We start from the raw sequence: 22,866 nt of genomic DNA, 5'->3' as shown, positions 1-22,866 counted from the left end.
GAGGGAAGTGGTGAGTGGGTTGAAGGAGGAGACGACAACGACACCGACGCCGACGTATGGTGGAGAGGACGTATTTTTGTTTGATGAGAATGAGTGTAAGCGTGGTGAGAGTGGGAGGAAGTATGGGAGGGAGTTTGCGATCAAGTGTTTGAGTAGGGCGAATTTGTCGTCGGCTGATTTGGAAGTGCAGATGTACGAGGTGAATTTCTTTTTTTTTCTTCACTGTGTTAGTTTCGTGGTGATTATACTGACAAACATAATTTTTTTTTTCATCGTCGTTGTTTATCGTGTAACAGGCCCAGATTCATCACTCGATTGGACCTCATCCGAACATTGTGACGCTTCATCAAACGCTCGAGACGCCTTCGTATTTGTTACTCGTGTTGGAGTATGTTCCAGGCGAGGATTTGTTTTATTTCCTTGAACAGTCGAGGGATGGGCATTCCTCTGTTACCGCTGCTGCTGGATCTCCTCGTTCGCAGTCCAACACAAACTCGAATTGTCACTCGGGATGTGAGTCGTCGCATTCGTCTGGTGGGTCGACCCCTTTGTCTTCTGTTGGTTTGTCCCTTGGAGAGGATTTGGGCTGTATGAGTCAGAAGAGCGTGAGTGGCGATGGTGGTATTCCTGTGCCGATCTGTATGGACGCGGGTGGTGATGGTGATAGTGATAGTGATGAGATGGGGACGGGGATGGTGAACACGCCGCCGACGCCTTCGTTGCTTTCGAGCGTGAGGCCCGGTGTGATGTTTAGTCAGGCGAGATTGAAACTTGTTGCGAGTATGTTTAAGCAGATGTGTGATGCCGTTCAGGTGAGTTTTTTTGTTTGTTTTTGCCTTGTTTCTTTGTTCACACAAAGTGCTCAAAACGGTTTTTATTTCTTATTTGGATACATGCATACGTATAGGCATGCCACTCGCGCGGGATCGCTCACCGGGACATCAAGCCTGAGAACTTTATCGTGACCAAGGCCGTTGTACCGACCTCATCCCAGTTGCCTGCTGCTGCTGCTGCTGCCGAGTCGTTGAACGAACAACGAGTGGTGGTGAAGTTGTCGGACTTTGGATTGGCGACGGTTGAGAGGGAGAGTGCTGATGTTGATTGTGGGAGTGCGCCTTATATGAGCTTTGGTGAGTTGTTGTTGTTGTCGTCGTTGTCGTTGATCGCAGTGAAGGGATTGATCCATTCTTATTTGTTTTTAGAGTGTCGGAATAATGTTGGACCGACGTATACTACTCAACCTGCTGGTATGTGATCACTCTTTGGGTCATTTCTCTGTTATTGCACGTCATCGTCTTGCCAAGACCCCCTCCCTGCTTGCACATGGGTACATGTGCACATGGTTGTGGGTCGCATGACAGTTTCTGTGTTCGGACATCGGAATGATGTCTCCACGTGTGTGCTTGGGGAGGGGAGCGGGTTACTTTGTCGCCAAGACATGACGGCACGCTCCCTCGCCACAGATGTGCATCCCCGTGTGTCTGCGCCTCCCAAGTGTCAGTTTTTTTTTTTTTTCAATATCTCATCCGGCGGAGGGATCAGGGACGCATCATTCCTTCATTTTCGACGCCGGTGGGATGAGAGCCAAATGATGGGTGGTAAAGTAAAAATCCGCGTCGGAGTCGGATTTAGAGCTCACGGCTCGGCACATCCAAACCCAATTTTGCCGAGACATCTTCTTTGGGGGGTGGAACCCAAAATGTGGATCACGAGACGATGGGAGCCTTATGGGGGGACCTTGTGCCTTTTTTGCTTTTGAGGACCATGTGGAACACACTGAAGGGCGCCATTCAGTGTGAGTGAATGAGCCAAGCGAGCAATCCAGTTTGTGGTTTAACGCTTGCGACTCAATTCATTCGTCACCACATGGTTGTTGTTCTTTCCCTTCATTTTATACTTTCCCCCTTTTTTTTCTTCCTCTGTGGTTGTGTGGATTTGAAAGAACTGACGTTGCCGTGATACTTTGCAAATTTCTAATTTCTAGACGTGTGGAGTTTAGGAATCGTGCTAATCAACATGTACGTACAACCTCTTCGTTTCTCTCTCTCTCTCTCTCCCTATGCTGTCTCTACCTCCCTTCTTTGGACCCTCATGGTGGAGATTCCTCTCTTCCCTTTCTTCTTTTGTTATTGATTCTATTTTAATTCTCGCATACTCGTGAGGCCTGCCCGTGCGCTTCAGGGTCAGCGTTGGCGCGTGGGTGGCACCCCGAGTTGTGTATGGCTAATATGTACTTCCATGCGTGCGTTCCTTTATGTCGCTCGGCTTGTGGGCCTAGGGCGCCGGATCTGGTTGTGGCGATGTTTTTTTTTGGGGGGGTTGGTCAAATACTGAAGATCTCTCCTTTTTCTTAACCGCTTTCTCCCCTGTGATCTCCCTTATTACTTTCTGCCCTCTGCGCGTTACTGCTTACTGTTTTTTTTTTCCCTCTGAATCGGCTTTTCGGCTTCTCTTGTTCGCTTTCGGTGTTCACGTCTCTTTCTTTACAGGCTCTATCACCACAATCTTTGGCAAGACCCTTGCCTCTCAGACCCTGCTTTCGAAGAGTATCTCTCTAGACCTGTTCCTTTCCTTCTTCAACGTTGTCCAGGTATGACGCGCCACGTTGCCGAATTTCTCGCGAACAAAGTCTTTTGGGTCAGTCCTGGTGCGTTAGGATTAGAGGAGCCGGGCGTAGACGGTCACAGTGGTGATCGTGGTGGTCGAGTGAGCGCTGGTGATTTGGGCGAGTGGGTCAAGGGGTTACCCGCTATGTTCGGTGCTGGTCCTTTGGGTGCAGCCGTGGCCACTGCCGGTGATTCGATGCCTGCCCTCGAGAAGCCTCGTTCTTCGGATCATGTTCTTCGAGATGCACAACACCAATTCGACTATGCGGAGGAAGATGACGGTGGAGGCGATGTTACTATCCGTCCACGAGACGATCAAGTTGATGACGAGACTTTTGATGCCGCAAGTGTTGCGGAAGAGGAGGATGCGGGTGCTACGCAGCAACAAATCTTCTTGCAACAGGACATGGAGGCTGAGCCCGAGTTAGACTCGACGTCGTCGCAGCGTGTGTCGTCGGGTGTTAGGCAGCGGAGACGTGGCGCACGGAGGAACCGTGGGGCGTCAGTTACTCCAAGTACAGTCCCCTCAACTGTCTCTTCGCCTTTCTTGGCTCCTACGACCCTTCCGCCACCTTCATCTTTTATTCTGTCAACATCCCCCCTCCAAAGCGCGTCTTCTCCGAGTGAGGATCAGCTTGAGTATCTCCGCAATGAGGCACAAATTCTCGCGAGAAGACTCTCGCGGAAGCAGCCTCCTCGGTCGCGTACTGTTGTCAAGGAAGGTGACAAACAGCAGCAACAGGTATCCGTTGTCACAGCGCTTCCTGTGCCTAATCCCACTCCTATCACGACTCCTACTCCCCTTCCTATTACTTCATCATTACCTCCTCTACCCGCGTCTGTGCCTAGTCCTCCCCACGACCCGTCCCAACATTGCGGAAGAAAACTTCCAAATGGAACGTCTTTGGCCGGAAGGATACCCCCGCGAGCGCTTCGTCCCCAGCCCTCGCTAGCCCTCCTGTCAATAAGAAGGGTGGCAAGAAGGATCCGAGCGTTGAGGTTGTGGAAAACATGATTTTTGCGCTTGCTTCGCCTTCGTCGTCTACCTCGGTTGATTCTTGGCGGGTAAGGAATGCGTCGACTGAGGCTGTTGAGACCATCGATAAACCGTTGGGCAGCTTGTGGCGACAAAGACCCGATGCTCGTCGAGGGCCCGCTCCTAATCCATCCCCCTCATTCGCATCCCCCAATTGGCGGCATCACCCTCCGCCACCACATTCCAGCTCTTCCATGACGGCTCTGTCACAATCCCCTATAACTCCTCAAACTCCTCAGTTCATCATGGCCTCTACTTCCTCTTCTCCCCATCACAACTCGAATTACGCATCTTCGATCTATTCCACCGCGGGAACAAGCATGAAGAGTTCCGGCTCGAGTACGTTTACGAGGTTCAGCAATGCATCAGTGTCGACGTTTGCTACGACTGTCTCTGCTTCGTCTGGGTTCAGTTTGGGTGGCGGAGTGGGTGTATTGGGTGGGATGGGTGCTGGTAGCAGTAATGGTAGTGCGAGTGTTGTTGCTGAGAAATTGAGCGGTAAGGGGAAGAAGAGTGCTGAGGTGGGTCCGCTGCCGGAGCCTAGGTCGACGCCCGTGAGTGTACCGGCTAGACCAGTTGTCACACGACCTTTACCTCGAAACGTTAAACGTGAGTCTTTAATCGTCTATTTTTCTGTTTTTCGTTTCTTGTTTTGTTGGAGTGGCGATGATTGATGGGTCTGATTAATTTTTCCGTTAATTAGCTTTGCAAGGTGTTCCGTGGCTCTTGGGTGAACCTCCACAGCGGACTAACGGCAAGAAGGTGCGTGTTTTTGTTTTTGTTTTTACTTTTGTCTTCGGTTAGCTAAGTTTGAACCTTCCAAATAGTCTGAGGGTGACGTTCGACGTCGAAAAGCCCAGCCTTCTAACCTTGATCCAATCTCTGAACGTCCGAAGAAATGGTCTGGTGGTGGCGCACGGGGTGGGGGCAGGGGAGGGGTGCGTATATCGGCGGGAGGTGGAAGTGGGAGTGGGAGCGAGTCTGAGGGTGAGAGTTCCGCCGCCGCCACGTTGTCTACCACCGCTGCTACCACCGCTGCCGGTAGCAGCAGTGCTGGGACGGTGGGACAACAGCAACGACAAGGACAGACGCAACAGGCTCAGAGCTCAAGTCAGAGTCAGAGTCAAAGTTCGTCGGGTGGAGTGCCGAAGAAGGTACAGAAGGGTCAAATTGCGACACTTGCAAAGGTGTTGTCCAGTATTCGTCGCAAGGATTGAGTGGGGCTTCTTCCTTTGAAGAATCTTCTTTTTTTTCTCCCTCCTTTGATTCTTTTCTGGTGGTCCCCCTGGTCTCTTTGCCTCCTCTCATCGCACACACTTGTTGCATATCCTGCCTACTCCGCTTTTGATTTCGTTCCTTGAGCCCACTCCTTGCCTTGCCTGTTGCCCTGCTTTTTTTTCACTCATAATCATCATCATCATCATTCCGCCGTATCCAAACCTCGTTCCGCTTCCCTTTTTCTCTGCACACACGAGACTCAAACTTATAACCCCGCTCACTCATTCTTTTTTGTTCATGTACACAATCAAATCATGCTTTATACATTTGTTCTTATTATTTTATGTTTTTCTTTTTTTTTTCTTTTCGTCGATGCTCAATAGTATGTCCATTACCCCCCCCCGGTCTTATCATACTCTATATTTTTTTCTCCATTCATCCCCTTCGGTTTGCTCGTCCCTTCGATCAGTCAGATAGTCAAGAGTGAGAAGGAGAAGAACCAAAACGAATAGGGGAAGGGGGAAGGGGGGGAGTTGGTGGTAGTGATTCCGCTCTTAGATGTGGATTACTTCTTCCTTTCCTCAACTCCATCCAACACATCCCCCCCCCAACGCAACGTACCCTCCCCTCCCTCCTCAGCTTGCCGTGCAACAACCAGTGACCCAAAGGAGGATGGGACCTGATATCTCTCTCCTGGTTTTTTCCCTTGGGTGAAAAATCCCCCCAAAGTTCAACTTGAACCAGCCAACCTCCCCCCCCCCCCTACTCCCCCGCCACTCGACTCTCGTGAACTTGTCTTCTCCCAAGTGTCGGCTCGACTCTATGCCCGTTCACGCATTTTTCGTTACCTCCCCCACCCCCCGTAACCCGACCCCCGTTATCATCCTCCCACTCTTACACTATCGCCACACTCGGTCAATCACTCCCGACCCATCATCATCACAAGGATATATATATACAATATCAATTCCCTCTCCCCCTCTCCCCCCTCCCGGCCAACCCCCCAACCCCCAACTCTCAATTGCACGCCTTCGTATCCACGAACGATTCCGAACACTGACCAACCAGACACGCAGACCTATTTTCGTGTCAGTGAAAAAAATCATCGACTGGCTTTTTTTTTTATACCTTCCTCATATATCGTGGTGTGCTCATCATCACTCATCCAAGAAGGGAGAGGGAAAAAAGATGAAGGGGAAGGGGAGGAGGGGGAGGTTTTTGGTCTCGGTTATCTTATGCTCTCTCCACCACCTTGTTTCTTTTACTTCTCGTTTCCCTACCCAACCCCCAACCCCCCCTTCCGATCTTGATATCTCTCACCTGCTCAACCGCTTGTTTTTCTCTTTATCATTTCGGACTCCCTCTCTGCTTACAACCAACCCCTCCCAAAAAACAAACAAACAAACAAACAACAGCAACAACAAGAACAGTAACACTCGTTTCCATCGGACGTTCATTCTCTCTCTCTCTCTTTTTTTTTCTTTTGTAGAAAATAAAGCAAATTGACATGCGTGCGTGCGTGCTTTATCTTTGTCCTTTTCTTTTTTTTTTTTTTTACTATAAACGCCACGTCGATTATGTATGTATCCCGAATCGAAATTGGAACAAAGACAAACAAATGGATGGATGCTCAAATTGTGTCTTTTTTTTTCTCGTTGAGCTGCAACCCTATCTAGACAGAGCCTAGCCTGCGGCGTTTTTTGATATGAGACCCTTGCGCAATTAAGGGGGAACACGGGGGAGTCGACGGGGTATGTACTTTGCCTAGCTTGAAGTCAACTTTGCATTTTTCATTTTATGTATGTAATTAACAACAGAAACCGTATTGCATGTATGTACCTATATTCCAAGTGCAACGTTTTTTCTTTTTTTGTGTCCCATGCGCGCGCGCGCGCGTGCACCCATGACCGACCAAAACCAAAACGCATGGATTGCTGTGATGGGTGTACGTAAAGCCAGCTAAGGGGAGCTAGTATTGCGGCCCCGCTGGCTTGCCTTTGCTGCATTTCGTTTGGTGGTGGTGGCGTTTAATTTGTATGCACACACATATATACACTCCAATTCGCTTTTCAAATCGGTTAGAATCCCGTTAATTTCACACTACGAAGAATTAAAAGGGGGAGGAGGCCAATTTGTGGCGATCGTATTACAGGTGGTATATCCTGCATCATGACTAAAATGGACAACGTGTACAATCAATTGCATCTTGACCTAGTGAAGAGGGGGGGGTTGAAAAAAAAGCAGGGCACTTGTACTTGTGCCGTAAGAGGGCGGCTTCGCTTGCAGTATGATGGGTGATTACCTCCGCTACATGCTTTTCACATCCGCCGCTGCACTACATCCTCCTTTCCCCCCGGAAGCGCAGACCCGGCCCCTCGGAAACAAGGGATAACTAACATTGAACGAAGGGAAAAAACTCACGCTTCTGGGTAAGCTTCTGGTAGAAGACGAAGCTTGCGGGCACCCTCTTCGCGTTCGCCATGCATGATTGCACAGCACCCTGAACCCCCAATCAGGTTGAGCGCTCAAGGACCCCCTGATCTGAGCAGAAATGGCTGGCCAGACCAAAGCGCCACCAGTACTTAGAAGAACTTGCTCTAAAGTAATAGGGAGGTATCTAGATCCAGGAGCCGTATTCCGGAACATAATCCTGAGCAGCTGAGCATATGAATTAATTCGGTTTGAGGGATTTCACATCGAGTTACCCCTAGAACCTTGGGGACACTTCTAGGCTTCTCTCTATTCAAGACCTCATGTTTGTCATGTGCCTTGCCCTTGCACAATGCAACGCGAGAGCATCAAAGAGATCAATAAGCAAGTTCCCCCATCTTCGTTAAACAGCAACCATTTGGAATTGCATAAGGACATCGCTACTAGGTGTCAGTGATCATGATAAGTGCAAATTTAATCCATTGGGGTTCAATGGAGCCCGGATGGTTTGTTTCTGCAGAGCAAATCAAGAATTCACAAATTGACGATATACTTCCGTGGAAGGGTAGCGGAGGCTGAGGCTGAGGTATCTATTAAAAGTGCGCAGCCCGTGCATGACGCGCAACGCGGCGACGGAGGCGCGAGAGCATGTCAGCGTCAGCTGAAGTTTGCCCAAGAGTGCAACCTGTGCACAGCACCACAAAAAGCAAGAGAGACGCAGGTAGCACATTCTACCGGACTATACTCACGCCTCGTAATACCTGTCCAGAGGGGGACATCGTGAAAGTTTTGCTGGATCGATACGAGTACCCCGCTGATCCGCCGCTACCCCACGGACTAAAACTGGGGGTGGAGTCTGGAAGTTCCGTTTCCCCTGGAAATCGCATGCCCATCGGACAAGAGAAAAAAGAATGAAAACATGCTCCATGCATAGTAACAACCATCTGATCCGGTCGTTTCAAACTATCCTTTAACCAGTAATTAGGACAGGTCTAATTCTTGGATCATCACACTTCAGTTGTTGACTCGTACGAAACAACGAACTATCTGAGGTATGTATGCCGACCGTGGGTAGTTCATGAACTTGTAGAGCAATTGGCTGTACCCCGGCCAGGCGGAAACCCTATCGTAAATTCTTCTTATGATTCGCAATGCCGGGTTACAGCAGCGATCGCCAGACGAATGATCACACGGCGCGACTCTGAAAGAAAGAGAGACCGAGCGGGGGAAATCTCTGTTCCGGTGGCGGGTGCGTGAAGACATGGCATTCCGTAGAAGAGGGATTCTGCGCGGTCCAGTGTCAGAACAGACTTTTGAACGGCGAGAACAAGAATTTGGGTATTACATACTGGGCAGTACCTGCCTTCGCTGGAAAGAAGCAAAGAACTGACTACTCAGAGACTCGGAAATAGCACGATTTTTCCAGCCTGATGACTGCTTCATTGGTCGTGACAGAAAATCTCGCGTGAGCCAAGCTGTGGGAACGAAGGCGAAGCTAACAGCATTGAGGCATTAGAACCAAGGACAGCCCCGGGGCCTCACGTAGGCAATTCCAGCTCTATGGTACACCCGTGCGGAACAAACGCGTGAGAATTTGGATCCAGAAGGGCAGAAGGAATGCTCATCGTGATTGTAGCTGAAGGCGAAATCCAGGCGCTGTTCGACGGGAGGTAATGCGTTGGGCACCCGGCGAACAAGGTCTGAATTTAGCGCTATTACTGGTGACCCAACAGACCCATCCTCAAGCACGACTCCACACGTGGCACAGCAAGTGCCCGAGATTGGCCGAGCGCCGTCCCAGCCAACTATGGCAATACATGCGCAGTCAAATTGATCCCATTGGATCCGAGATGAGAACCCCGCAGACGAAGAGTGAATCCACAAACTGGCAATATTTTCTCCATCAGGTAGCGTCGGTGTCAGCTGAATGCATACCAGAAAACTCTCAACACCAACAGAAAACATTTCCCCCAGACCTTATTGTGGGGGAATTGGTCCTCTTCCCTGATAGTATCCGCCCAGCGGGGAGATATCAAGAAAGTTCCCTAGACTGGTTGTAGCACCTTGTGACTCGTTGCTACCCCGCGGGGTAATCCTAGGTGGAGCCCAGAAGCCCCGCTCCCTCCGTGTGCCCATCTGGCAAGTGAGATGAGAACAAGCCGAGTGCATAGCGACGATTAATAATCTGATCGTTCCATGCACACAACAACCCAAGTGACTATCCTTGAAGAGGTGACTAGAACGAATCTCATTCCGGGATCATGGTACTGAACCCGGTAACTCGCACGAAACTCGAAAGCTGCGTGAATTCCATGAGATGTTGTATACCGATCGTAGGGTGTCAATTGACTCGTGAAGCCACAAGCGTTCTCGAACCGAACTCAAGCTAGACAGAAGATTCTCTCGTGAAATTTCCTACGATTTGGGGTGATTCGGATCCAAAGCAGTGAACCCTCGACAATTGAAAACATAGTGCGGCTTAGAAAGAAAGAAGAGCTGGCGGGCGAATCTCCGATGGCTAAAGCCTGGAGAAGCAGCTTTTCACACAAGAGTATTTCTGCGCAGTCTAGGATGTTGGGACATCCTTCCGTGTGAAAGAAGGGCCATAGACTGGCAAAAGCTTCAGGCATCACATACTTGCCCAGCAGAGTAGACTGTGTACAAAATCAGGGAGCCCTAGCAGCCCAGAGGGCCGAGAAATAAATCTTATTGATTGCGTAGGGGGTGTACAGCCAGGGACAACCCTGAAGCGTCAAGTGCACCGCCCAACGCTGATTCGAGCATCATGGCACGCACACACAAATGGGTAATCGTTATCGCGTAGCCGAGAACGAGGCGCTGGTTGAGGTGCTTTGATCTACTGCTCTAAACAGTGCTATGCGCTGCAGTCGATTGCAAGGTGCAGTGTTATAAATTAGATTTTGCTTTCCGCTTGTTCACTTCGATTGGGATGCTAAGAGCCATCTGAGTGGCGATAGCGACGCAAAATTGCTTCTCTCTCCAATCAGGATCAACTCGACCTCCGGTCCCAATCTCGGACGGGGATGTCCAGACTTCAGAACGAACCTAGGGGAAGCGGGAGTCGTAAAAACAACAACAATCAGAATCAGTTCCACAAACCTCATGGCGTCCTTGCCAAATAAATCTTCCGACACTGAAAACTCCAAAGGTTGTAGGGGAAATATAACCAGGGAGACTGGACAAGCTGAGTTTAAACTCAAGATTCAGCACAAGCGTTGGGAACCAACTTCGAATTAAGCTGTGGGTAAGGATTTGAGACAGGCTAGGTGGCGGTGATGACATACCTGTCTGGAGCAGCAATATCCTTGGGAAGTATTCCAGGAGTGTTCCTACACAAATCGGCGAAGAAAGGGATGGCAGGAAGCCCTACTCGCTCACCATCCTTCTCGCCGAGTAGTTGATACCCTATGATGGGGGATTAACAGAAGGATATTTAGATGTGATGTGTATGCTGCCTACACTGGGCGTGATCAAGACCCCCATCAGAGTCAGCGGGGTTCTTCATTTTTTCCAGTGTTCTTTCGGCGACAGCATGATCAAAACTTGATTTCAGGCAGTCTCGGAAAACCAATTTGGAAGGCAGTTGATCGATATTTCCGGCAGCGGGATGCGAACGGAAAGGTATGCGAGTGGCGAATGGGTGGGGTAACGCCAGACTCGGCATCGAACGGTCTTCAGGGATCTTCGACGGATCAGGTAGAGTCCCAACGATTACGCGCGACGTGATACACATATTTCCCTACAAAATTAAAGTTGGAAGTGGAATGATTTAATGGGTAAAGGCAATTACCTGCTGGAACAAGTCGGCAGTGATGTTGGAATAACGACGCCCAAGCCTATGAGGCCTAACATGCACTTCAAACTGACCAGGATGGGATGGATTAAGATAATGTGAAGATATGTGAATGGGATCGAGCTGCTTTGGTGATGAATTGGACTGGAAACTTATGACCGCTTGAATGATGCAGCCCATCAGGTAGCCTTGTTGTTTAGACGGAATGCGCTCAATAAACGTCACAGCAGGCAGAGTTGAAATGCAATACTCACCCCCATGTGACACACTTGGATGTCGCGTAACGAGACATCACGGTTGATAAGGTTTTCGCTGAAGTCTGATTGTTTGACTCACGCTTCAACAGTCCACGGATGACAAAGAGTTCCTTCATAAATATGCGTTCCATCATCGAGCTTCTTGACCAATTTGCTTTTGACAGCATCGGAATATCTTCCCATTTCTTCCGTCATCGTGTACGCTTAAGAGAAGCACGATGATAATGTGGTGGCGCGTACAAGGGCCGAACGGAAAAGGGGACATCCAATATTAAAGATGATCACATCACGTGTCATGAGTTGACACAATAAGTTGACAGGTCTAAATGCGCCCTCAACCCGAAATTCGTGCCTAGCTGTTTCTGAAATCTGGAAAACTCATCACCGAAGATCTTCGGATCGGCGACCATAACCTGGCGAATCGGCATCCCCTCCTATAGTATAGTCCAAATCCTCCGACATGCAACTAGGTACCATAGCATGCCCGCTTGGTGCTCATTCATTTCAAGCTTGTAGGACTCAGCTGTTAAGATGACTAGCCGTAATACTACAATGTGAAGAACACATATATTTTAGCGGGATCATAACACGAGTGAAGCACCTATCCTCTCGCTTCAGTCTCATGTAAGAAGGTGGAAGAACGAAAGGGGAACTCTTCGCGCACTACAGTGTGAGATCAGAGAGCTAGTGATACGAAATGCGGATGAAGAAAGATAAAGAAATGTAGCCACACCCTCTTGAGTTTCTAGTGGCGCATGCCACGTTAGCCGCCGTCGAATTTCCAACATTAGATGTCGGACCAACGGTATGCGATGGAAGCCTTGATATTTTTGGCCTCTGGAGCCAACGGAAGGTCGACCATTGCGGTATTTGATTCAAGTTATAAGGCCATTCGATGCACGAATGTCCATACGCGCCTGAAATTAACGCCCCAATTTTCCCACAAATGGCTCCATTATGTATGGGAAGCGAGGGTATACAGTACCATCAAAGCTTTGGCCGCAGAATACGGGCGACTTCCTTGCCGTTCAGGCATGTGACCATGGTTCGCATTGGTTTCATTTAGGCTCTGCCGCGACTCCCCACCGAAACGGGGTCTTCCCCCCACACGATGGCTCGCTGTATGCGACGCTGTGTAATATTTAGTAGTTCTTCATCAGCCAGGACAGAACCGTGGTTGCTTGTGGGTCAAAAGCAGTTCGGCGGAGAATCGGCTGAGACACGGATAATGACACTACGTTCAAATCGGACTTCACTTACTAACCACCGGCATCACAAATCAATAGAAGGGCTCTTGACTGGTCCCCGTTTCCCCTCAGGTCAATTGCCTCGGATTAATCCGTCGGAATGGAAATGTCACGGATCCAAACTAACTGTCAGCGGAGATGGTCGCTCAATTCGCCAGTGTTTTGCAACTGCTTCTTGCACAACGTGCGATCTTCTGCATTTTCATTTTGCCTGCATCAGACTTGAGGTTGCAACCTGTATTTCTGGAGGTGACATCATGCGGGCTTGTTGCAAGGCTGAAATCTGTTCGACATTACGGAAGAATCCTTGGCGCGGGCTCATGACTTTGGTTTGATGAGGAAACTCTGGTCGGAAAATGCGGTGATGCCCTTGTGCCTCTCTTAGAATCCAATAGCAAGCACTCGCGTGACCCGCTTATGATGTGGTGGTCAATCATGCCAAATCAGTTAGGAATCTGAGGATGACTTGGTGCACTGGTTCTCATATAAACGTCGCTAGGCTTTAGATGGTCTAGCTTCAATATATTTATTAATGGATTCATTAGGGCTAAAGGGGCGCGATTCTGGCACCTCCACCCAGTTTGGCTTATGTAATTGAGGTAGTGAGCAGAGATGAAGGCCTTGTGATAATACCATCCTACTCCGGATGATCGAATCAGATCCTAGCCCGATCCCATCCAACAAAGGAGTAATATTACATAAGGCAACATTACGTTGTATGATTTGCCTTAGAACCACCCGTTAGGCCACGAGAGTGCCTTGGCTAGGATTGAATCCTATTGTAGTTTTGCGGCTTTTGCAATCCGATTGTACAACATGAGAATAAGGACGCACAAGTGGAACACCTCGCGACAATGATCCAAAAGAAACTACGACAAGTAGAATAATCTATAAGTGTTGGATGATGCTGGAAGGCGGTTTCACGTTAGAAGAGGATAAAGGAAATTTATATAGGGGGTTGGGAATCAATGACAAAAGACGTCGAGACCGACGCTCGTCTCTGGCGCTTGGCGTCAGGAGTACCTGACGGGGCAATAGGACGACCAGCACTCGGCATTGAAGATAATGAACTGATGGTTGAGGATCGGGGTTTAGTAACGGATGTGGTCAATTTGTTGGTAGCCGAGGTTTGGGTTGGAAGTGAGCCTTTGCGGGGGGCGGCTCCATGAGCCCCTGAGCCATGCGGCCGGTTCCTGCAGAAGGGCCACGTTAGCCGAACAAACGAGCCCCGGACAATCCTCACACTCACCTCTTCTTTATAAGATCCGTTCGTAGGGATATCGGTCGGTCAACGCCATGCAATTTCTGGAGAGAGGTAAAAATGTTGATCCATCAGAAAAAAGAGAACGACTTACATAGTACAAACCGCAAGCATTGCCTAGTCAAGATACTGTAAATGCCCGGCTTGAATATCAGGTAACAACTCCACTCACATAAAGGCTGGCCGTCTTGGTCTCGACGCCATAAAGGCGTGGTCATAGTCTCGCAATTGGTGCAAACTGTGGGAGGACTCTCCCCTTCCTCGTTCGATGCGCTGCCTGGGCCAGAGCTGGGGCCAGGAGCTTCAATACCTGAGGTCGAATCAGCTCTCCGCGTGCCAACAGCGGAGGCTCCACCAGGAATTAAGCGAGAAATAGAACCAGCTGTCCCTCTAGCCTTGCCCTTATTATCTGGGGCCCTTTTCGAGGGGGCGATGGGACGTCGGGGAGATTGCGTGAATGCGGCACTTCCTGGGGTTGGAAAACCATTCACCGGGAGTGGTTCAGGGGATGCGGTGGAACCGGGTGATCTCAGTTCTTCGCTGGACGGGCTCCGCGCATATTGCGCATTAGGAATATCCGCGTTGCCAGTCACAATATGCGCAGGATTGACAAATTTCTCCACGTTGGGATTAAAAAGCATTCCCGACGCCGGTTTGCACTCATTTCCGCCCTCAAACGCGTAGAAGTGGGGATCGGATCCGGTAGATAGCGACTCTTCGGAATGAGGGTGAGCAATCGTAGGTTGGGCAAGTGCTGTGAAACGTGGATTCGAGGGCATGCTATGGGACATTTGATGAGATATGTCATGGGAGGACTGCGATGTTGTTGCATCTCCCCCCTCCACTTTAAGTGGACCTGATTCTCTTGCGGAAAAAAGGTCCAACATATCTGAAGGTCTCTGGAAGTTGGCATCGAAATCCGCTTGAGAGGGATAAGAGGGATCAGGACTAGTAATGTTACCCTTGACGTCTTCTGAAATGGCCGGGGAAAGAGTGAAGGGTGGGGGTGATCGACCATGGAACGCGGAATCCGGTCTGGAGGAGGGGTCTAAAGGCGTTATCCGTCTTCCCTGAAATCAAGGGTCAGTCTCGGCGTGGATGCTCAGAAAATGGTCGGGCTCACGAGATTGGGGATAAAATCTAGTTCGTGGTAAGGCTGGGCATAAACGTCCGGGCCAGGATGAGAGTGGGAATGAAAGGTGGGTGCTCCAGATGTGTGAACGCCTACAAATGAAGGAAGAGTAGGAGGTGCTGGAGGGTATGCGGCACCTCCTAGGTAAGTATTCCCGAATGGATCAGGAAGAAGTTGGATCTGTGCAGATGTTAATGCAGAAGGGAATGCAAACATTCCTGGATCCGCGATTGCACCCGGTTCGCTATGCAGGGGCTCGCCACGCCCCGCGTTCGTTTGTACTCCTGTTTGGAGACGGATTGAAAGGAGAGAATGCGCGGATGAACGTGGCGATAAGGGGGGATGGTTTTGCAGGGTAGTGACTGAGTTGCCATGAAGCTTCGGGTGAGCAGGGAAGTCGTTTTCCAGCGATTGTAGTTCAAACTTCGGCTCTTTAGCCTCGCGATCTTCGTCGTATTCTTCTAACAAAGAATGGGCGTGGGCCTCGGGGAGATCAACCCCACTTCTGATTGCCGCTGCGCGCGAACGGGATCGACTGCTGTCCCCATGCCAATCCATGGACATTCGTGAGCGAGATCTCGAGACAGATCGTGTCTGCCAGTCCATTGAAGCGTCGCTGGAAGGATTTGGTATTACCAATCCCGAATCCCCTCCGAAAAATGGTCACGAATCACTCACTTGGTATCCTCGTCCTCATTTCCAGCACCAAAGCCCTCCACTCTCATCTTGGCTTTCGGTGGGCGACCCCTATTCTCGAAATGTGGATCATCACCTAACTCGGAACCAGCGCTGGGTTTGTGAAGTTCTAAGAATTCTTCGGGTATGGAGTAGATGCATAATGAACCAGACTCCACATTGGCTGTGGACCCAAGCGCAGCAAGTCGTTCCTTCTCTTTCTTCCTAAGGGCAAGCGCCATCATCCTCCAGGCCAAATTTTCCATCCGCTGAGCGTGTGGTAGCCCCGCCTTAGTTCGCGCATACATCTTCCAAACTTGAGTCGCGAGCGGGTCTTCTCTTGCCATTCTTTCTGCTTCTCTGCTCTCCGCTTCCTCATTTTCGAGTATAGTTGAAGGAGGAGAAAAGACAGTTATGGAAGGAGAAGCGGGCGGGGAACGACTGGGAGATGCGAACAAACTTGTTGGATCCATGGAAGTACCACCCGGACGATTATTCATGTCCTTGCTCCGGGATCCGGAGGCTCTATTTTTTGCAAATACATCGTCACCGAGAAGCTCAGAAACCATCGAAGGGGATGTTGCAATAGTTGACCCGCCTGCAATCGAAGTTGCACTCAAGAAAGAGGGGGGAGTATATGAAGATGCAGAGCTTGAAGAGAAACCTGCACCTGTCGTCGCCACGGATGGGGAAAGAGAAGATCGTGAAGAAACTGGGGCATGCTGTGGTGACTTGGAATCCAATGACCGTAAAACCGAATTTGAAAGCATCGATGTAGCGGCTGCGCCATGCCCCAAATTTTGACTGAAGGGGACGGTTGAATTGCCCACGCCGCTAAATGGATCGGGAAAACTTGGAGGCAGTGGCGGACCATCTGCAAAAGCTGGTTTCGCTGACCCTTGCGAAGGACGAGACATCCATAACGAAGGGGGAAGAGTGTGATGCGAATGACTGGGTGTTCTTGACGTCGAATGAGTACGAGTGTCCATACCTAGTCTGCCATTCGGAGGCATGTGAGCGCTGTTTGTGCTGTATGAATGCTGACCTCCAGCAAGAGTCAAAGCATTCAGCGCATTTGCGGCAGCAGCCGTCTGAGGATTTGCCCCTTGCTGTGAGTGCGTCAGGACGCTAGGTGAATTTGGAACTGAAAACTCTGCCGGCACGGTAGAGCTTGAAGAGCAGCTAGGATTTCGCCGCAGGCGTCTTGCCGCATCTTCCACACCGCTTCCAGCTGCGGCAAAAGAGTCTCCAGTGAGCTGAGGAATAGGGCCCTGCGGCGCATTCAAAATGGACATAGACAAAGTAGGAGAAAGGCGGGACCTCAGTGCACTCCGCGGCGCCTCGCTGATCGAGGAGCCTCCGACAATCGAGTGACCGTGTGCGCCTTGCGCCCACGCAGCGGTCCAAGGCAGGGAAACGGGGAGGGGGTCACCAAAATTGACATGGGAGTTCGTATAACTGGCTTCGGCGCGTTGAGAACCCCGTGATGAGGAAGCAACGCTTGGTGCGCCGGTTGTTTGGGGATTGTGTAATGAACCGCCACGTGGATTGGCACTATGGTCAGACACCTCTTGAGCATTGGTAATATTTGTCGTGCGTTCGGAGAATGGCGCCATGGTTGATGGGTGGATGGAATCGCATTGCATTGAACTCAACTCCCACACGGAGGGGTGCGGTTGATTTGGCACGATGGTATTTGGGGGTGACATAGCATCCGACCGCCTTTGGAATAGGGACTGAGACGATTTTGGGCCAAATGCCATAGCTTCGTCGGGGGGAATTTGAAGTGATTGATAGGGGAAGTGGGTGCGGGACGCAGACGACGAAGGCATGGACCAGCCTCCTGCGGCTAATGAGACGGATGTAGCAGGAGACTGAAGAGGCGGGTTCGCGGGTTTCGGGGGATCGGCGGAGGGAGAGGTCGCAATCCTGGAGGGTCTTGAAGCAGGAACCCTCCAGGAACGGGACCCACTTGAAGCAGATTGTGACGGTTTGGGACCTGAAGATCGAGCTTGCGAAGAGCCAGAGTCCATCTCAAGCGATGGGACAGCTCAGAGAAAACTGGAGCAACAGATCACAATTACAGTCCCCGATGGGTCGGTACAGGAGAGAGCGCACACCTTGAGGACGGCACTGCACGCGTTGGCCTTCCTGGTGGCCTGCGATGGGCAGTATAGAGCCTGGTCCGACAGTGTAACGAAGGAGAGAAGAAGCTCAACTGAAAGCAACTGGCGCCTGGGTATGTATGAGGGAGCTGAGCAGAAACAATGTCTGCTTCCGAAGAAATATTCCGGTTATTCTTTTCTTCGTGTGGCAACTTTTCAATGTCCACTCAAAACTATTGTATGCAAAGATGTATTTCCGTTCAAGGTACAGTTTTTTGCTCGTCGATGAACCGCTCAACTCTGCCGACTCAAACAACCGATCCCATGTGTTCTCGGCCGTTACCGCAATTGCATGTCCCATTTTTCAACCGCGGTACAGTATTCTACTTCGCTAAAGCCCATAACACTCAGTCAAACACCCGGGGGGGAATAAAGCTCGATGACTTGGCTGCGCCTAAGAGCTCAGATGTCCAGTTTTGGAACATCGTTGAGCCAACAGCAGCTTCCATTGGTCACGTGCGATACAGGAGTACTGACTGCAGCAGAGCTCTCTCCGTCAAAAAAACGGCAGCACCATTTCCTAATATTAAGAGTTCACTCGAAAATCAGGGTTGTGACCTACACCATTCCCATTCCATTGGTGGTGACCTTCCTTTCTTGCCACCTCAGAGGGCACAGGAGCAAAAAATGATTATGAAAATGTGAAAATCCCCTCGTGACTTGTTGCAGTCCACACGCCCAACCGCAAGCAACCAACATTACATCTCACGCTATGCATCCCACGCCTCCATCGCAACTGGATCTATGAATTAGTCCATTGCTATATCTGGTTACATTTTGGGGTATTCGACAAAGCTTCCAACTCTCCCTTCCTGGTTTTGTTACGGCATCTTTTTGCTGACACATCAATACAATACACCATGGCATAAACCTCTCACAACAGAATCCATCATAGGCCAAAAAATCGTGGCAATGGGCGATGAGCTACCTCGGACGTTCTTGGATCATTCGCCTCAAATGTTCCTGCGCTTCAAACGCAGGCGAAGGTGTAGTGCACGATCGTCGCCTGCTCAATTGCTAGCAAGACATGAGACTTGGACGAATGCACAACCGACCAAGGGCGTGGACACCCACGTAAGTCGGGTTAGCCGAGCGTTATGAGGAGCTTCAAAGGGGAGGGGAAAGGCACAAGAAAAGGGTGTGGAGTAATGGCAACCGAACTCCTTAACAAATGAAGGAGATTGAAATTCAACTATTCTTGCCCAGCTCATATCTCCGCATTGAGTCCTCATGTGAACATAGGGCAAGGCCAACCAGACGTCTCTGGCTTACCTTGTTTAGGACCCAGGATGGCAACATCTGGCTCAATGCTGCGCGGGGTAATACACAATGAAGATGCTCATGTGTACTGAATGAAGAAGCCACAAGTGGCGGAGCGGGGACGAAAGGAAAATCCGCCAAAGAAGCAAGTGGACATGAACGCGACCTCAATCATGGATGCGAAATGAGGACCATGTCAGGATCATGGGTCAAGCCAGAAGAGAGCGTTCTCCATCTGACCATTGTTCCCACATCCGGAATCGCGGCGAATTAGCGGGTGATGACTTCATGCAGAAAGATATTCAATCAAGTGCGTCTCGAATGCCATGTTTGCGACCCTCCTGGCGAAACTAGTCTAGATGGATTTGTACGCGTAGAAATCAAGATCTAGAACTAGGCCAAAAGGGAATTGGCTGCCGGAATGAGTTGTTTTTTCTGAATATGATATATTTCCATCCCGTTCGGCGGAACCCGCGTTGGGTGGACTCGAACAGGACCGAGTCGCATCCCACGCACTTGCAGAATCAGATCGTACACGGGCTCAGAACCCGATCCTGCGAACATGGCCAATTTATGTAAATCCGGGCTAGACCTTCAAGTGAGGGAATTTCAGTGCCACGGCGCGCTTGGGGCACCACCTCCACGAGCGGATTTTTCCTAGAGAAAGGGGCTCCATTGCGAGCTAGAATGCCTGCGCGAACTCACACCTGTATTATTGTGGTATTTGTGGTTGGATTCTTGGGATCCGCATGTGAAATTTTGAAGTAGTTTCCATGGTGATCCCTACCCCGCGAGCATCAACATTGTCACGGTAAGGGTTCCTTCAGAACACGCAGAAATGAGATCGCCCCCGTTGACGGCGATTCATTTATGATTTATGCCTGGTCATGACCTTAATTCCTACACAAAAAAGTTTGTGTCTATTCAGGTCAAAAACTCAATTATGAAACCCACTCCATTATTGCAATTACTACCCATCAGTTGCATTGCAAAGGGATGATCATCCGAGGCCCAGACTCGCGTTCCTAGTGTCTGCCACACTATTTAAACCCAATAGGCGACTCGAGGAACCCTCAGGTCTAGCCCTCTGGGATGGTTTCCATTGATGGCCGAAGAGATTTAGCTCGGGAAGACGATACTCACAGCAGCTCGATGGCGACAGAGAGATCGGCAGGATCGAAGCCTTGCGATTGGCCTTCCCAGCACTCGTTCACTTCGACCAGCTAGACCCATAGCTTTGTTGTACACTGGGCAAAGATCCAATCCACGAGTTCTCATGGAGAGTGAATAACTTCATGGTCGAGAACTTCTCAGCGGAGTTGGCCGAATTCACCGTGTCCATTGTATTCTTCGGATATTCTTGCTAGCTTGTCCAGAGATCTGTGGTAATTGAACCGATGCTCATCTCTTCCTCTTGCAGATGCGGAGAAGTCATGCACAATTTGCAGTGTTACGTGAACCGGCAATCAACCACAACCCGCGGAGACGTAAAGAAAGGGCCCACGCACTAAGGCTAAGCATTCAGTGGGCGAACGTTCCCGGTACGTGGCCCTCGCAAGGAAGAACTGACATATTTCTCTCCCGACCGTTTCCTTGCGGAATAAGAAATTGCGGGAACTGGCACAAATATTCCGTATAAACACTGAATAGTCAGACGGGGCTCTTCTTGGACAACGTGGGCTTTAATTAGGCAGGTGACCAGCCTCTCTTTAGGGGGAAGAAGAGGCTTTAATTGAACATCGACATAATTGCAAACGCAACGACACAATTCGCCAACTACTTGACCATGCCTTTCTCTAAAATGGCGCGCGGTGTGGCCATTGACTGCGTTGCTTGGGTGTGGAATGGCAGATGGAAAGAAATGCTCTTTCAAGCTCGTCCATTTAGAACTGGTGACATGATACTTCGAGCGCCTGCTGCTCGAGGGTCTTGGGACAGCCTAATCTAACGAAAGGCAAAGTGTGTCAAGCCGCAGGCAAATCAATCTATGTAGACCGTGTGCAAAAAAAATGGGCATGCCCACTAGGGCCCGCCAACGCATCGAACAAGTGGTCGCAAGCTTAGGGATGCGGTTTACGGGATGTTTCTGTTAGTTGCATTAATTTCTTGATGTCACGTGTCACGCTAGAATCCTGATTTCCAATTCGATCTCAATTTTTCCACTCCAGCGCCTTGACGAACGTTCCTCAGTTGATTACTTGGAGACTACATACAGAGAAAAATGTCATGCATAATTCCTTGTCACTTATTTTACTACCATGAAGGCTAACTAACTCATAGACCACTCGGATTCCCACCAGCTCTCTCGTCAAAAGTGCGACAAGTGTCGAGCGGTCACGCAGGCCACCACCTTCTGTTAGAATCAAAGATAAGGGCTTGTGCCGGAGATTAGGGCTTTGTTTTCAATGCCACGGGAATTCGATCAGCCAACATCAAATCGAACATTTGTCCTCTCTGCCTTGCAAAACCGTATCCGCTTGGATGGAAGGGATTTTCTTCAAGGGAGGGATCATGAGCTCATCTTCGGGGAGGATCTTGGCGTGGTTGAGTGTCGGTTGGGAAAGACAAGGTAAACCTCTCACGGATACGTGCCTTCCGGGGGGTTGCCACCTCATCTGTTGTCTTCAGAGTAATTGCAGTAGTCAATGGAGTGATTGGAAGACCACAACGTGCCGATAAACCGTATGAAGGAGCTCTGACTATCCATTCAGAGTTGTCTCCAATGACGGCTCCTATATATGACACATCCAGGTAAGCTCTCGATGACACACTTAGTGCGAGGCGCCCGTTTTTTTGAGTGAGTGCTCTTGCCTCGTCGAGTGTGACCATCCTTCATCCTCAAAACCCTCTGTCGCGCCTTTCTTACGCTCGTTCAGTTCTCGTACGGTTTTCTTTTCCCAACATTCACGTTAATTATAAATCTAGATGATCTAACTCTGCTGTGTAACCTGTAGACCGACGGATGAGGAGGTCCTCATTACACGAATGCTCGATAAAGTCTTGCGGAGGAGTCTTGCTGTTGATCGAGAATCACTTTGTATTCTGGCGGGACAGCGGGTATGGTGGTCGTCCAGGCTTCTCTCTGTCTGAGAACTCAAAACTCAACTCCCAGGTATGGAACCTCAAGTTAACGTTCCATTTCCTTTCAGATGAAGGAAACATGCTCGATTGCGCATGTCTCGCAGGCATAGTAGCGTTACGGCACTATCGTCGGCCAGACGTAGAAGTTGTAGGGGAGGAACTGATCGTAGTTAGTCCTTTTACGCGATCAATTTTTAATCATTCACTGAATTCCTCGTTGACATGAATGCTACTCAGCATGATCCAGCCGAGCGAGCACCCCTCCCTCTCGCCATCCATCACATCCCTATATGCGTGACTTTCGCGTTCTTCGAGGATAGGTATGTCATGGGTATCCTCTGTTTCCCACGTTCTGACATCTCCACAGCGCGAATCCCGTTGTAGATCCGACTCATCTTGAAACTGTTCTTTCCTCCTCTCGTCTTCACATTGCTCTTACTCATCTTTCGTCTACCTCCCCGACACTTTGCGTCCTCCAAAAGGCTGGAGGGCTTCCCCTATCGGAAGCTGAGCTAAAGAAATGCGTGGACGTTGCGATATCGAGGGCGAAGGATCTTGCTGAATGGCTGGAAGCCGCCATCGCAAAGGACTGGGAGAAAAGGAAAGTGGTTGTGGAAGTCAGATGACGCAGGGATCTGCGTGCGTATGCCGCCAGAGCCCGTTGAAGCACACGGTGATTACGGT

General features: G+C 50.0%; 7 protein-coding genes across 7 annotated transcripts; 5 read left to right on the top strand and 2 right to left on the bottom strand.

Moving 5' to 3' along the window:
• Positions 1 to 293: 293 nt before the first annotated feature.
• EI90DRAFT_2912442 (kinase-like domain-containing protein) lies at positions 294 to 1,255 on the top strand (the record flags this gene model as incomplete). The annotated part of the gene is made up of 3 exons (XM_039054460.1): positions 294 to 550; positions 668 to 812; positions 908 to 1,255. Coding segments are annotated over 3 exons (750 nt in total), but the record flags the coding sequence as incomplete, so codon positions are not given.
• Positions 1,256 to 1,636: 381 nt separating this feature from the next.
• EI90DRAFT_286053 (uncharacterized protein) lies at positions 1,637 to 4,047 on the top strand. The gene is made up of 3 exons (XM_039053798.1): positions 1,637 to 2,018; positions 2,490 to 3,761; positions 3,830 to 4,047. Coding segments are annotated over exons 1-2 (1,134 nt in total). The 5' UTR covers positions 1,637 to 2,016; the 3' UTR covers positions 3,622 to 3,761; positions 3,830 to 4,047.
• On the top strand, positions 3,319 to 5,008 carry EI90DRAFT_285895 (uncharacterized protein). The gene is made up of 5 exons (XM_039053789.1): positions 3,319 to 4,048; positions 4,187 to 4,251; positions 4,346 to 4,404; positions 4,470 to 4,548; positions 4,600 to 5,008. The coding sequence occupies exons 1-5, from the start codon at positions 3,618 to 3,620 to the stop codon at positions 4,857 to 4,859; spliced, it is 894 nt and encodes a 297-aa protein (XP_038919037.1). The 5' UTR covers positions 3,319 to 3,617; the 3' UTR covers positions 4,860 to 5,008.
• An 844-nt stretch (positions 5,009 to 5,852) lies between these two features.
• On the top strand, positions 5,853 to 6,427 carry EI90DRAFT_3047757 (uncharacterized protein). Its single transcript, XM_039059572.1, has one exon. It carries the CDS (start codon positions 6,049 to 6,051, stop codon positions 6,364 to 6,366), a length of 318 nt encoding a protein of 105 aa, XP_038919036.1. The 5' UTR covers positions 5,853 to 6,048; the 3' UTR covers positions 6,367 to 6,427.
• Positions 6,428 to 10,197: 3,770 nt separating this feature from the next.
• Positions 10,198 to 11,556, bottom strand: EI90DRAFT_3120238 (thioesterase-like superfamily-domain-containing protein; the record flags this gene model as incomplete). Its single annotated transcript, XM_039063297.1, has 6 exons — positions 10,198 to 10,356; positions 10,411 to 10,549; positions 10,596 to 10,716; positions 10,771 to 11,050; positions 11,102 to 11,372; positions 11,441 to 11,556. The coding sequence occupies 6 exons, from the start codon at positions 11,554 to 11,556 to the stop codon at positions 10,198 to 10,200; spliced, it is 1,086 nt and encodes a 361-aa protein (XP_038919035.1).
• A 1,843-nt stretch (positions 11,557 to 13,399) lies between these two features.
• EI90DRAFT_285683 (uncharacterized protein) lies at positions 13,400 to 14,986 on the bottom strand. The gene is made up of 4 exons (XM_039053776.1): positions 14,042 to 14,986; positions 13,964 to 13,986; positions 13,858 to 13,913; positions 13,400 to 13,801 (listed from the first exon to the last, which is right to left on the bottom strand). Exons 1-4 carry the CDS (start codon positions 14,754 to 14,756, stop codon positions 13,555 to 13,557), a joined length of 1,041 nt encoding a protein of 346 aa, XP_038919034.1. The 5' UTR covers positions 14,757 to 14,986; the 3' UTR covers positions 13,400 to 13,554.
• Positions 14,987 to 21,506: 6,520 nt separating this feature from the next.
• EI90DRAFT_3120236 (ribosomal protein S5 domain 2-type protein) lies at positions 21,507 to 22,808 on the top strand (the record flags this gene model as incomplete). The annotated part of the gene is made up of 6 exons (XM_039063296.1): positions 21,507 to 21,670; positions 21,730 to 21,852; positions 22,056 to 22,158; positions 22,214 to 22,351; positions 22,420 to 22,502; positions 22,550 to 22,808. 6 exons carry the CDS (start codon positions 21,507 to 21,509, stop codon positions 22,806 to 22,808), a joined length of 870 nt encoding a protein of 289 aa, XP_038919033.1.
• Positions 22,809 to 22,866: the final 58 nt, after the last annotated feature.

Source organism: Cantharellus anzutake, assembly GCF_015039405.1.
Source record: "Cantharellus anzutake strain C23 chromosome Unknown EI90scaffold_12, whole genome shotgun sequence".
In the NCBI taxonomy this organism is placed as follows: domain Eukaryota; kingdom Fungi; phylum Basidiomycota; class Agaricomycetes; order Cantharellales; family Hydnaceae; genus Cantharellus; species Cantharellus anzutake.
The sequence above is the reverse complement of the archived record's forward strand: the minus strand, read 5'-3'. Positions and strand labels throughout refer to the sequence as shown.

Excerpts from the sequence above, each read along its gene's own strand:
- EI90DRAFT_285895 (XM_039053789.1), top strand. The coding sequence starts at position 3,618 with ATGATTTTTGCGCTTGCTTCGCCTTCGTCGTCTACCTCGGTTGATTCT. Across the intron at positions 4,252-4,345 it reads TTTACCTCGAAACGTTAAAC|CTTTGCAAGGTGTTCCGTGG; the intron begins GTGAGTCTTTAA and ends TCCGTTAATTAG. Across the intron at positions 4,405-4,469 it reads AGCGGACTAACGGCAAGAAG|TCTGAGGGTGACGTTCGACG; the intron begins GTGCGTGTTTTT and ends CCTTCCAAATAG.
- EI90DRAFT_3047757 (XM_039059572.1), top strand. The coding sequence starts at position 6,049 with ATGAAGGGGAAGGGGAGGAGGGGGAGGTTTTTGGTCTCGGTTATCTTA.
- EI90DRAFT_285683 (XM_039053776.1), bottom strand. The coding sequence starts at position 14,756 with ATGTTGGACCTTTTTTCCGCAAGAGAATCAGGTCCACTTAAAGTGGAG. Across the intron at positions 13,987-14,041 it reads CCAAGACGGCCAGCCTTTAT|GCAATGCTTGCGGTTTGTAC; the intron begins GTGAGTGGAGTT and ends TATCTTGACTAG. Across the intron at positions 13,914-13,963 it reads ATGCTTGCGGTTTGTACTAT|AAATTGCATGGCGTTGACCG; the intron begins GTAAGTCGTTCT and ends ACCTCTCTCCAG.